This window comes from Nannobrachium achirus (genome assembly GCF_963921795.1).
Source record: "Nannobrachium achirus genome assembly, chromosome: 15".
Classification (NCBI taxonomy): domain Eukaryota; kingdom Metazoa; phylum Chordata; class Actinopteri; order Myctophiformes; family Myctophidae; genus Nannobrachium; species Nannobrachium achirus.
The window spans coordinates 27,791,169-27,806,249 of NC_137822.1; the positions used below are offsets into that span (position 1 = coordinate 27,791,169).

The 15,081-nt window shown below is 41.6% G+C and overlaps 1 protein-coding gene across 1 annotated transcript in view; it reads left to right on the forward strand.

Moving 5' to 3' along the window:
- Positions 1-15,081, forward strand: part of LOC308299735 (uncharacterized protein) — a gene marked incomplete at its 3' end in the record, with an annotated part of 96,782 nt that overhangs the window by 66,370 nt on the left and 15,331 nt on the right. Inside the window, exons 8-9 of the mRNA XM_080743525.1 lie at positions 10,952-11,002; positions 11,304-11,408. Coding sequence (XP_080599651.1) covers positions 10,952-11,002; positions 11,304-11,408 — 156 coding nt within the window. The remainder of the gene's footprint in view (positions 1-10,951; positions 11,003-11,303; positions 11,409-15,081) is intronic.

The window sequence follows — 15,081 nt, forward strand, 5'->3', positions numbered from 1 at the left end:
GGTTACTTTAACTATAACTACCCAACATAGGCAGGAATATTTATTATACAAAAACAACAATAAATTAAGTGTCTCAAAATGCAGTACGAAAAATAAAATAAAAAGGATTGTGAATGTGGATACAAATAACAACAGGTCACACAATAAATGGGCCCCACTCTCTCACACACACACCTGACTGCAACTTGTAAGTCCTTTAGTAACCCTAAACTGAATGCTCGTTGCAGGCCTGAGTCGTGGCTTGGGTGCGTTGAGGCCTACAAACTGTAGTGGCCGCTTCACTTGATCTCACAAGCAGAAAATAAAATGCACATGCTCAATGTACAGTACTCACAACGCCATGGTTACGTAGGAGGTTACGTTTGGTGAGGGGTTACTGCATGATGAGGGGAATTGCAGCAGAGGGAACAGCAACACAGGTCAATCAGTCCAGAAGAATCACTCCAGGAGAAACTCAGTCCAGAAGAAGAAACAGTAGGGACATCACTCTACAGCTGGGCAAAGTGTTCCACGCTCACTTGCCAGTGTCCTGAAGCAAATACATCAGCTAAGCCACAAGTCCAAAATACTACATCATGAAGAGATAGTGGTAGCTATTGTACTTAAACCAATTACTTAAAATGCCAATGTAACTGTCGCCACTACAGGTTGCCAAGTTCATAATTATTTGATATATGACAAAGTTCATAATTGTTGTTATTTTCCTTGTTCATACAGTAATTAAGAAGGTTAAAATGTCAAGTTCATAAGAAGGTTAAAAGGTCATGTTTATGTACAGTATTTCATGTTCTTTAAGTCAAGTTGTTGTAATGCTTTTATTTTGAAGGTTCTAAGTCAGTTCATGTGTCTCGTTTGGTCTGTTTTCACTAGCTTCACTTCCAAGGGTTTACACAGGACTTTTGCATCAGGCAATTAAGCACTCAAGCCACAAGCAGCAAGAGAGAAGCAGCAAGGTGCAGGAGCTCTGTGCTCTGTTCATTCTGTCAAAGAAGAGACTGTCTGAAAGTTTATAGTTACAAGAAAGTTAAGGGTTATAAGGACCTGAAGACTAAGTGAATGGGTCAGAAGGACCTGAAGACCAAGTGTTCCCTTTTTGTGTTGCACGCAGCCAACGAGGTATTTGTTGTCTGTATTTTACTTTGGTGAAATGTTTGTATTTACATGCTGTGCATGATATTGTGTATGTTATTGTGACGTGTCTGTTTTATGATTATTGTTTTAGTTTTCACGGTGAATTGGAGGACCAAGCCTTCAATAAATCAGTATCAAGGAAACTGTGTCTGTCCGTGCCTAAAGGGAGTTACAGTGAAAACTCGCACTGTTCAACGACGCAGTGTACAACGACAGTCGGCAAGATCAAAGCACCAGGCCAGCTGCACGGAGCCTCCTCATCAAGTCTGCCAGAGGAGCAGCCCAGGCCAGCTGCACGGAGCCTCGTCATCAAGCGCCCCCCCCCCCCCCCCCCCCCCTTCTCTTTTCCCCACTCACACACAGTCACCCATACAGAAGAGACAAGGTAATCTGAACGTTTACAGAACAAAGCAATAAAGACTGGACACTTAAATCAGTGACAGTGATAAAAGAAGAAGACTTTGAAGATACAGTGGATGTGTGGTAAACGTTTTTTGGACTGATCTGCTTTAATAATTTAATTGAATTTCATCATTATAAGAGACATTTAAGTGAAAAGTTAAAAAAGGAACTAAAGTACAAGTTAAAAAAGGACATTTCTCATTTCATGTGATGATAATAATGTTAAAAACGTTTTGGGTTTAAAATAAGTGAAGCACTATTTCATTTGATATTGAAGCTATCTGGTTAACTGCCATTGATATTTGAGTTTTGAAGTGATTTAAAGTGCCTACAGTGCATTGAGTGTTTTGAAGCCCACGCTTAAAGGTTGAATCTAATATTTAAGATTTTAAGGTATTTACATTAGGCCTACATTTAAGTGATATTTACATTTTTGAACGGGTTCATCTATTCATTTACGTAAAAAGTGATCTGGAGATATCATTTATTTTCATTTCATGACTATTTTCTGTTTGGGACAATTTAAAAGGTTTATTTACAAAGTGAGTTCATTTGATTGCTGTTTAAAATGTCGCAACAAGGTGATCATACTGTACAGGTTAGGGACAGTATTAGGGACAGCGGAGATGAACAACCACAACCGAAAGAAGTGAGTGGTGCTGAAGAGGAAAAACAGCAAGATGAAGCTCAGAAGCTGAGACGAAGTGAAAGACAAAAAACCCTAACGGAAAAGGGTAAAGAAATGCAAGCAAGCAAAATGAAGCTTTTTCAACAAAGGTTCAATTTCATTTATGATAAATGGAGACCTCGGGCTAAATCAGCTAAACAGCTATTATCACGAACAGTGCCTGTGGAGGATCAATTGATTATCGACATCTCTGAAGAAGTCAGGCGTCTTGCTATAGATGTCACATGTGCTTACGAAGAATTACGCCAAGTCTCAACTCCCGAGCAGGAGATACGACGAAAGGTAGATCTGTGTGTACAGATCTCTGACTGCATTTTCTCCCGAGCTAGGAGTAGGCTGGATGGAAATATTACAGAAAAAGAGCTAGAATGGCCAGAAGCAGGCTCTCTCTTTGACTCAAGCGTAAGCTCTCTTGCTTCTATCTTGAAAAGCAACTCGGTGCACACCACCAGGACTACTGTAAAACGACAAGAAGCTGTCGCTGACGCTGCTGCAAACCAAGCTGTTCTAAAAGTGCTACAAGAGCAAGAGAGAGAACAATTGGAATTAGACCTCCTTGAGGTAGAAGCTGGAAAGAAGCTAGCTGAACAAGAAGCAGCAGCAAGGAAGCGTCGCTTACAACAAGAAGAAAGTCGTTTACAACAAGAGGAAGAAGAAGAAGCAGCAGCAAGGAAGCGTCGCTTACAACAAGAAGAAAGTCGTTTACAACAAGAGGAAGAAGAAGCTCAACTTAAAGCTAAACTACAAGAAGAGCAGTTAGCTCTACAAAAAACACTGGATGAAAAACGGAGAAAGATAAAGCATTTGGAGACAGTGAAAAGTCTTAATGCAGCACAAGCGAGAATCCTGGTGTATGATCAAGGGAGTGACGAAAAAGAACAAAGTGACATACTACAAGGACATGTGCCTGTAGCAGGTAACCAAGTACCTGCTCCCACAAGTCCTCTGTCCATACATGGGTCTTTCGTACCACAAGCGGTAGCAGGTAACCAAGTACCTGCTCCCACTAGTCCTATGCCCATGCATATGTCTTCTGTACCTCAAGCTGTGACCAACTCCAATGACAGTACAGCAGAGCTCGTTAAGATGCTAGCAGGTGCTTTAAGTGCCAACAGAATCCCAATTCCTGAACCGCCAATATTTAGTGGGGATCCATTAAAGTATAATGACTGGAAGCTCTCCTTTGAAACACTGATTGACGAGAAGAACTTACAAGAGAAAGAGAAGATCTACTACCTACGAAGATACGTGGGTGGTCAAGCTAAGAAAGCACTTGATGGCTACTTCCTGCTCGGAACCGGTTCTGCCTATGTTGCAGCATGGAAGATTCTGGAGGAGAGATATGGAAATCCGTTCACAATTGCTAAGGCATACAGAGACAAGCTCCAAGCATGGCCTAAGATTGGGCCTAAGGACAGCTTTGAGCTCAGAGAGTTCACAGATTTTCTCCGTAGTTGTGAGGCCGCCATGGTCCACATCAAAGAATTGAAAATATTGAATGACTGTAATGAGAACAGGAACATCCTTTTCAAGCTACCGGATTGGCTCACGGCGAGCTGGAATCGGAAGGTTATGGAAATAGAGGAAGCAAGTAACCAATTTCCCTCCTTCAGCCAGTTTGTCATGTTCCTAACAAAAGAAGCGAGGATTGCCTGCCACCCTGTCACTTCAGTGCAGTCACTTAAAGAATTTGAGGCTGACAAACCAAAGCCACAAAGACAACGTTTTGAAGCCAAGTCATTGAACACAAGTTCAAATGAAGAGACACTGACCACAAGCTCCAACAACAAAGCTGTCATAAAGTGCATTCTCTGTGACAAGACAGGGCATGAGTTGCTTAAATGCAGAAGGTTCATGGAGAAAGAGATGTCAGACAGAATCAAGTTTGTGAAAGCCGAGAGACTATGTTTTGGTTGCCTCAAGTCTGGTCACCAATCAAAAAGTTGCAACAATAGGAGTGTCTGCGACACTTGCCAAAGGAAGCATCCTACTTGTCTGCATGAAGAGCGAGTCAAAGAAGACCAAAGCTCACCACAAGTTAAGCCAAGTACAAGTCAAGAAAATCGACAATCATCATCAGAAGAAGAAACCACAGATGTTGTTTCAAATAGAGTAATACTTCACGAAGCAAAGGTACAAACAGCTGCAATAATTCCAGTCTGGCTTTCATCCACAACTCAACCAGCACGAGAAATACTAGTATATGCTCTGTTGGACTCCCAAAGCAACGCAACCTTTGTACTGAGTGACATAGCGGAGAAGTTGGAAGCAGACAAAGAACAAGTTAAGCTCAAGCTCTCGACTATGACTGCAGGAAGTACAGTCATAAGCTCCCAAATAGTAAGCAATCTAAGAGTCCGAGGCTTTTACTCTTGGAAAGGAATCACCTTACCACCAGTCTACACTCGTGGTTTTATTCCAGCCAACAGAACTCACATACCAACAAGTGAAACTGCAAGAGCTTGGCCCCATCTAGAGCATCTCCAAGATGAGATGCCACCTCTGAAGGACTGTCCAGTAGGTCTGCTCCTTGGATACAACTGCTCACAAGCCCTAATACCAAGGGAAGTTGTGTCTGGTAGCAACAACCAGCCTTATGCGCAGCGTACAGACCTTGGATGGAGTATTGTTGGTCAAGGGAATCCATGTGAAGACAAAAAAGATCTCAAGCTACCTGGCGGAGAACGCAAGGTGGGAGAGATCAAGAAAGAGGTTCTTGTGTGTAGCACTAAAGCAAAAGAAGGCAAAGAAGATAAAGGTGTGAAACAAAGAACCAATGAAAGAGCAAGCTTAAAAGAAAGAAAAGAAGAACTTGCTAATGTCAAGAAAGATGTTACCAAGACTAAAGACAGCAAGATGTGCAAGTTGAATCCATTCTTGGATGAAGAAGGAACACACACAAAGCATCCAATGTTGGAGAACAGCCACAAGGAACCAGGACGAAAGCATTGCGAGAAAAGAAAGAACTTGGAGGTCCATCCAGAAGAGGATCTGGCACCTTCCAACCAACAGAGGTTGGTCAGCATCACTGATGTCCAAGCAGGGTCAGATGATAGGGATAAGAGAATACAAGACTTAATAGTACAAGAGTTACGTAAAGATATGACATATGATAATATGGGAAACCCTGTATTTAAAAAGGTGTACTCAGACAACCCTGGATAAAAAGAGGTGTTTTTTCCTGCTTAAAGCAGAGGAAGATGTTTAATGTTTTGCCTGCAATTTCATGGTAAATGTATAAGTAAAAGCTTTATTATTTTTGAAGTTAAAAAGGTTAAAAAGAAATCCCACATTAAGGTTTGTGTGATTTGGTGGGAGTGTAACTGTCGCCACTACAGGTTGCCAAGTTCATAATTATTTGATATATGACAAAGTTCATAATTGTTGTTATTTTCCTTGTTCATACAGTAATTAAGAAGGTTAAAATGTCAAGTTCATAAGAAGGTTAAAAGGTCATGTTTATGTACAGTATTTCATGTTCTTTAAGTCAAGTTGTTGTAATGCTTTTATTTTGAAGGTTCTAAGTCAGTTCATGTGTCTCGTTTGGTCTGTTTTCACTAGCTTCACTTCCAAGGGTTTACACAGGACTTTTGCATCAGGCAATTAAGCACTCAAGCCACAAGCAGCAAGAGAGAAGCAGCAAGGTGCAGGAGCTCTGTGCTCTGTTCATTCTGTCAAAGAAGAGACTGTCTGAAAGTTTATAGTTACAAGAAAGTTAAGGGTTATAAGGACCTGAAGACTAAGTGAATGGGTCAGAAGGACCTGAAGACCAAGTGTTCCCTTTTTGTGTTGCACGCAGCCAACGAGGTATTTGTTGTCTGTATTTTACTTTGGTGAAATGTTTGTATTTACATGCTGTGCATGATATTGTGTATGTTATTGTGACGTGTCTGTTTTATGATTATTGTTTTAGTTTTCACGGTGAATTGGAGGACCAAGCCTTCAATAAATCAGTATCAAGGAAACTGTGTCTGTCCGTGCCTAAAGGGAGTTACAGCCAAGCTATGCATTTACAACACAATACAAAGCTCTTTGATGTTGTGGAAGTGCAAATGGCTAATCACAATTTGCAAACACATTAACTGTTACACTCAAACATTCAGTTACAGCAACAGAAACAATACACAGGCATATATTTACCTCTTGCAGATCAATAATGTTCACACCATCAGGATAACTCGTCGTCAACCAAGGTTACCAGTAAGACTCCCTAATCGGGAGGTAAGCGACCGTCAGGTCACATGTAAAAGAGGGCTGTAAGTGGCATTGGTTCCTGGGTGTAGATGCCTTGAATCGTATGAGAGGATCTGAAGTCTTGCTGGGAGCACTAGCTGAGTATCTTAAGATGGTTGGATGTGATGATAAGCTATAAGCTTAGTTGATCCTGGCGATAAGGTCTGAGTCGAGGAATGCTCTCTTCCCTGGTGAGAATTGCCCCTTTATATAGGGCTTATTTGTGTATTGTATGACATCACGCCACATCATCAGCTGTGGACTCTGTGATGTCATCGTATCTCCATATATGGCCATCTCCGTATATGGAGATATAAGTCGTCCATGCCCAAGTATGGGCTGGTGAGGTCAGACTTTGTGTGATGCGTAGGTTATCTCCATATATGGAGATTCAACATTCCAGGTGTAACTATGGCTGCCCGTATGACGTGAGAGGTGGAGGTTGTGGATTGGCAGGCAAGGAGTGTGTGTGCAAAGTTTGGCATGTCTTGGGGCAACGGTGGCGGAGATATGAGTTGGGGAAAAGTGTGACATGACGGACAGACTGACTGACTGACGAGTATCTTAAGATGGTTGGATGTGATGATAAGCTATAAGCTTAGTTGATCCTGGCGATAAGGTCTGAGTCGAGGAATGCTCTCTTCCCTGGTGAGAATTGCCCCTTTATATAGGGCTTGTTTGTGTATTGTATGACATCACGCCACATCATCAGCTGTGGACTCTGTGATGTCATCGTATCTCCATATATGGCCATCTCCGTATATGGAGATATAAGTCGTCCATGCCCAAGTATGGGCTGGTGAGGTCAGACTTTGTGTGATGCGTAGGTTATCTCCATATATGGAGATTCAACTTTCCAGGTGTAACTATGGCTGCCCGTATGACGTGAGAGGTGGAGGTTGTGGATTGGCAGGCAAGGAGTGTGTGTGCAAAGTTTGGCATGTCTTGGGTTAACGGTGGCGGAGATATGAGTTGGGGAAAAGTGTGACATGACGGACAGACTGACTGACTGACAGACAGCCGGTGGAGGTTTTGGTAGTAAATCCGACCTGACGGTCGCAACAAACATTTATGTCTTGACACAGGCTTCACTGAACAAACTGTGACTTTTCACTCTGGCTGTCTGAGTTGGAATGACTGATTAGAGAGAAAAGGACTGATCTAGTACACCTGTTCCCCTAGCAGCTAGCAGGAACTGAGAACCCACCCTTCCAACTGGAACTGGACTCATGATTGGCTGTCACTTAAAGGAGTAGTTCACCACTTTTCAACCTGTCTTCATATAATAGGTCCTCACTAATGTTCATGATAAAATATCAAATTTTTTTCTACTCAGTCCAAGTCTCCTAGGAAGTTCAGATTCCATCGTCTTGTGACATCATCATTTTCCCAAAAGAAAATGTAATCAATATTTTTGAAAAAAATATTTAGATTTTTATTATCGCGAGAACAATGGCTCCCACTTTAGAATTGCAACTTTTCAGGAATAGAAAGCCTGCAGTTTCTATAAGCTGGATTGGCAATCAATGATGACACAAGACGATGGGTTTCTGCCGTCCTCTGAGAAAAAAAAAAGAAAAGAAAAAGCTATTTTTGAGTGAGGACCAATTATATGAACATAGGTTGAAAAGTGGTGGAGTGCCCCTTTAAGCAGGAACAAATCAAAAACAAAAGAAACACAAGATTTACACATGCTGCTGCTCACAAGCTAGGCTGTGAGACTGCAATCATGTGCTGGGCATGTACTGTACACTTCAAACAAACTATGCCCTTCAGCATGCATTATGAGGTTTTAACTCAAAAGACTATGAATTAGTTTCCCATTTTTTATACATGAAATCCTTTCATATATATTACCTTATTTTAACCCCATTCAAACAATATGAACTCAGTCTTTTTAATACAATGCTTTAAATGTTTTTAACCCATTTATTTATTGCATGAATTAAAGCCAGTAGCCTAAATGAATGGTGAATGAGATTTAGCCAGGGCTACATATGCACTGGGCAGTTGGTAGCAGCATTCCAACCTAGATTCATCTTCTTCCTGAGGTTGAGTAAAGTAAAATGTCCTGGTGTTTAAGAAGGGACACCTCAGTGCATTCAATGACTAAAGGCCAGTTAATTGTTCTGACATTACACTTAAGAAGATCTTTGAGATTCTGGTCCTGGTAGCACTATGAGAGTCATGTTCTTGGACATCAGCGTCTTCAATACCATACATCCACAGCAGCTGGCCCTGAAGCTGTCAGTGATGCAAGTGGATTGCAGACTAGCCGTGGAAGCCACTGAGGCACCAAACCTTTCGTCGGAAAGGTCCGTTTCAACTACAAAATAACATCCCTCGCATCTTCTGAAAAGCATTACCCCAAAATTAGAGTTAGGAAAGCTGCAAGTCGGAAAGACTCTCAGATGAAAAGTTCTGTGGTCGGAGATAGTATGGACAGGCCTAGGGATGGCCAACGGTTAACCGTTACCATTTAACCGATGAGAAATTGTTTACTGGTAAGCACGAACGGTTAATGGTGACCGATAAAAAAGGAAAAAAAGAAAAGCAACCCATGTGTCACACCAAAAGCCACGTACACCAATATCTATGCAACATCAAGTTACCAACCATGCAACTATAAGCGCTCCAGACACACATTTCTGGACACCAATGTCTGTGTAACATCCTTGCACGCACTGCGAGTCTGCGAGTGCGACACTAGATTTGGAATCGTACACGGCACGCTGACTTGTTCATCAGGAAACAAATACTCTGATTGGATTTTCCAAAACAGACCGTCAGATTGAATCCTGTTTAACAACTTCCCTGCCAAAAAAAACGTTCTCTATAATAAAAACGTCTTTTTAACTATGGACCTCCCTGCCAGACGTCTTTTGGACGTCTTTTTTAAATAAATAATAAAAAAAAAAAGATTTTTTTTTTTCAAAAACATTTTTGAAAAAAAAAAAGTGGACCTCCAACAATGTACTAGGCATGATCGCGATCGCGAAATTGCATGTTTAACCCCCATACCAACCACATCTTTCAAACATGGCAGCCATGTTTGTTTACATTTGAAGAAAACATAAGGGCTGTTTTCTCCTGAATGCCTGAACGGATTTCCAAGCGGATTTTTTTGTTTGAAAGCTGTGAAAAGCATGCACATGCATAGTGCATGATCTGTGCACGAATGTGTGCACCCTATTGTGCACCCGTGCACACTATTTTTTTAACCCTTTGTTGGGTTCGAAAACGGCAATATAAGAGGTCCCACTTTAAATATGGCACAGACTGAGTTAAGAAGAGCTTAAAACACAACTTTCTAATGTTATATGACGTGTGGAACGCTAAAGTCGTCTGTCGATCGGTTACAGAGTAGGCATTTTTGAACACATGTGCTTAACGGTTAACGGTTAATTAACCGATAGGGCCTTACGGATATCGTTTAAGAAAAATTCTCCATTTGGCCATCCCTAGACAGGCCTTTAAGTTAAGTCATAAGAGCTGTTACTTAAGACTTTCAAAATAGAGCCCTAGTGTGCAGGGTGGTATCCGGAGGTAGGTGGTGATGTGGCAGGGTCTCATATGGACTGTTCATCTCCCCCAAGCAAATTGCTTTGTGGCCCATGGCATGGATTCTCTCATCAGGTTCAGCCCTTGATCTTAGTGAGTAGTTGTATTGTTTCTGCCTCACTGGGGGGTTAGTTAAGTTGACAAGGGACGAAGAGAGAGTGGTGTTTGAAATTAATGTAATGCAGAAATGGAAAATGCCAGAGGATCAGTGTTGTGTTATGTATACGCAGGCACAACAAAAACAACATAAAGCACCAACACTAAAAGCATCAAAGTGTGTGCACAAATTATTCAACTTTCTTTCCCTCTCTCTTCCTTTTTTTCCCCGTGTAAAAGTCTTTTTATTTTTGTTTTAATATATCCTTATTTTTTCAGTGTAGTCAACAAAAGGAAATACAGCAAAAAAAATATATACATAATAATAATAATTGAAGATTGAGGATACAATCTATACGGGTCCGCATCAGTGTGCCGAGGGGCCGGTATGCCGACACTAAAACTAAACCTAACCCTAACCCTAACCTGTCGACGTTAGCCGGAACAGCGGCCCGTCAGCATATTGAGTGGACCCCATCTATACAAGGTGTCTGCTGATACTCCAATATACAATATAACCCTATGTCTATGACAATTAGTGAATTAATGTGACAATTAAATTATTATTATTTTTTTTATATATACAAAAAAAGACCATTGCTGCTTCAAAAGTAATCAACAAAACAATACTATAACCCTGGTCAAACATTGGCCAAATCATCTGTATAAGAATGTATAAGAAAGAGGCAATTAGTGTGTAAATAGCCCATCTACAAGCTTGCAACGCAAGGTGATGCTGTGTGACGAAAGAAGGTGATTTTGTTGACTGCTACTATTGGTCAAAGTCTGTTGAAATAACTTGAATTTACCCATTAATGTGTCTTTTTATTTCTCTTCTAGCAGAAACAAGACTCCCAACTCCAAGACTTGAGAGCCGTGCCATGTCCCATGGTAAATCCAAACTTTTCAAAATTTTCCATATGTAGATACAGTATACACATTTCTCAGTGGATTTCTTTCAATTGTAGGTTTCCAATGACGTACCCCAGTGAACATGTGGTTTACTGGGTAAACGCATTTGCTGATAGTTGCCCGTGAACCCTTCTTTTCACCCAGTTTTAATAAATAAATTTGTTATAATTATTGTCCATTAAACCAATGATTCTTAACTTGTGGGTTGGGAGATGACAGAGGACCCCCAGGTGATCCCCAGATGACAGTGAAGTGACAATGTCTCTTACTGCTCATTAAGGTTATACAGACTCTTCAGCAGTTGACGCAGCGCTACGTCAGACTTCCTGTTGGAAAGAAATTGGAGGTGATTCATCGTTGGCTGTGTGAGCTGGAATTGCATAAGGTACCAGATGATCTTTCTCAGCTGACTACTCTTCAGGGGTTGATGAAACAAATCGATTAATTTGATTATAAAAATAATAATCTTTATCTATAAAATAATATAATTATTACATGGATTGACACTAACGGTTGCCCGACAGCCCAGTGTAGGCAAATAAAATGGTCGGGCAGGTGAAGTTTGCTACCTGGTTGCCCAACCGGGTAAGCGCACATTTTGAGTAACATAATGCGATAGCCGCCTTTACTAGAAACTTGAACAGGACTAGAGTCCTGCCCCGTCTCTCTATCTCTCTCTCTCCCCTCAGTCCCTCCCTCCTCCCCCTACACACACACACAAGCTCTGCCGCGTGTGTGTACTCCGTCGAAAACAAATAATCTACAAGATCATATTACAGGGTTCCCGCGGATCCTTAAAAAGTCCAAATCCAAAATGAAAGCCATAAACATTTGTGCGTATTCATTTGATTGCGACCGTCAGGTCACAGTTACTGTCAAGTATCCCTGATTGCAGTAGGCAGCTCGGGGCGGGGTTATGTATGCAGGCGGGCCGTTGTGTTTGTGGGCGGGGTTAAGTGATCATCAGTCATCTATACATCAACCCCGCCCACCCCGCCCGTTGCGGGCAGTTTTAATGGCGGCTTAATGTTGATCATTCATAGAATTATAAATTGAGGCCCCCCGCGTCTGTTTCAAGGCGATCTTTGCCATGAACGATCGATTAAATACGTTTAAAGTGGCTTAATGGTGGTCATTAATATAATTTAATTTATGGATCATCTGTTTGTTTTTTTTGTTTGTTTTTTAAGTGACGTTGAATCATTTAATTTAATTAACATTCATTCATTTCAGAACAAAAGCTCAGGCAAAGCTTAATTGTTAAATTTAATATATAATGTGATATAATATTATACATTATTATACATTACATTTCTCAGAGGACCCTGAAATGTGTGAATTCATGCTAGAGCTGTGAAAGAATATTCTATATTCGAATATTCGTTCGAATGTTAACAATAAAAGAATATTCGATACTAAAAAATTATATTTAATTAAAACAAATCTGCTGCAATTCTCGCGTGATTCTGGGCACATGTAACGTTAAAAGGCGGCTGGTCTCGCGAGGCAGAAGTCTCCATTCTCTGCTGCAAAAGTGAGCTGATCTACAAGTCCACAATGCGTCACTGATCCAATATGTTGTGGGCTTGTAGATTAAGGGTGCATGTTTATTGTTTAGCGACACCGTCATACAGCGAAGAATAAACCTCCAGCTGCTGTTTATACGTAACCCCGCCCCGAGCTGCCTACTGCAGTCAGGGGCTTCTCGTTACTGTCAAAACCTCGACCAGCTGTCCGTCTCTCCGTCAGTCCGTCACACGTCACACGTCACACTTTTGCCCTGCTCATATCTACGCAACCGTTGCCCCGATCCATGCCAAATTTTGCACACACACTCCTTGCCTGCCAAACCACAACCTCCACCATCAATTCTCACATGCCACTAGCGCCACCATGAGGCCGATTCTTGCAAAACACATTTTTGGACACTGCTCCTACAATTTTTGCCCTAAAATCACACAAATCGGTACACAGTAAGTGGCCCTCATTTATCAACGTGGTGCAGATCAAAATTTGGGTGTACACCGAAATTTAGGGAAGTCTCGACATTTATCATTTCAACTTGACTTTGACGTTGGCGTAGGGTAGGATAGGAGCAGCATTGTGTAACTATTTGAAAGGCAATGGACACATGTATCCACTCGAAAATGTATATCCAACACAATAATAAATAATCCTGTGAAAATATAACATTTTATAAAAGTATATTATAGCCAGCTACATCATGGACATGCACGCCGATTTTATTTCCAAGTTACAATGACAAGCAATCAAAATCTAGCAACATGGAAGCAATCTACTGTTAAGTGCTTTAACAGTCTATATTTTAAGATTGCAGACCTGGCTCAGAACAAGCACATTATAGCCTACGAACGCATGCGAGAGCATTTTCGGGACCAGCGCGGCGCCGCTGTGATCTACCGTGAGGCGTGAGCCTCCAATTTATACAGTGACGCGAGTCCTTTTAAATATGGATAAAACCCGAAGCTCCAAACCTGGCTGTGACCAGCCCCGCGCACGCACGCTGCGGATGATTTATATGGGGGTCCACGGCCCACCTGGGAGAAGACCAGCCCGCGCAGGAACGGTACATATGATTGCTTGTAACCAAATGAACGCGCTCTGTCTGCGCACGCACGGCACGGGTAGGCAATGGTTTAAATTAATATCCAAAAGTATTCATGGCAGTGACCAGTGACTTGTGTCATTCATGTCGGCTGCGGTGCTATAGCCTCCTTGTCAAATATTGTACCGTTGGTTAATCCCACGTTTCCACTGTCAAAGACTGCTGTGTAAACCAAAATGCTGCTGTTCCAAGTAGCCTAGTTGCTTGTGTAGGTGTGCGCGTGCGTGCGTGCATGTGTGCGTGGTCTGTGTGGGACGCGGACATGGCTTTTCTTTGGTTGTTAGGTCGTATTCGGGTTGTTCTGGTCGTAAAATGGGGGCGTTTCGAGAATAATTAAGGGCGTGTTATTTAAATTTCAGCCTGCGCATTTATCAACGCTGGGATCAAATGTACGCCAGGTGTGTCTGTTTAGGAAGCATTGATAAATCCCGTGCACACGTTGCCCTACGCAAAATTTGGTGAAAAAAATAGACCATTTTTTACACTCCATTGATAAATGAGGGCCAGTATGTCTACACTCATCTTCTGCTCCCATATGAAGACGCGAAAGTCACTTTCTGTCCGGCCTATTCCCAACACTTCGAGTTGTGATGGAAGTCACCATTATGCTGAAAAAACAGAGAAATATTAACTGAACCTAATAGACTTAATGTCATCTTTTCAAAATGCATATTTACTGTATAGTTTGTGTTTATATGCTTATTTCGCAATACCTATTGCGCAATTCTCTGTAGAGTGAGTTTGTCAGTATCATCACGAAAGTATCGGGTTACAAGAGGGAAGGGGGGGGGTCAGCTGCACAGAGGGGGAGAGAGAGAGAGAGAGAGAGAGAGAGAGAGAGAGAGAGGTACAGTATGGTAGAGTACAGTACAGTAAGATACAGTAGATTACAGTACAGTAAGATACAGTAGATTACAGTACAGTAAGATACAGTACAGCAAGGTACAGTAGAGTACAGTAAGATACAGTACAGCAAGGTACAGTAGAGTACAGCAAAGTACAGTACAATACGGTACAGCAAGGTACAGTAGAGTACAGCAAAGTACAGTACAATACGGTACAGTCAGGTACAGTAGAGTACAGCAAAGTACAGTACAATACGGTACAGTCAGGTACAGTAGAGTACAGCAAAGTACAGTACAATACGGTACAGTAAAAGTACAGTACAATACGGTACAGTCAGGTACAGTAGAGTACAGCAAAGTACAGTACAATACGGTACGGTACAATAGAGTACAGCAAAGTACAGTAAGGTAAAGTAGAGTACAGTAGAGTTCAGGTACAGTAGAGTACAGCAAAGTACAGTACAATACGGTACAGTCAGGTACAGTAGAGTACAGCAAAGTACAGTACAATACGGTACAGTCAGGTACAGTAGAGTACAGCAAAGTACAGTAAGGTAAAGTAGAGTACAGTAGAGTACAGTAAGGTG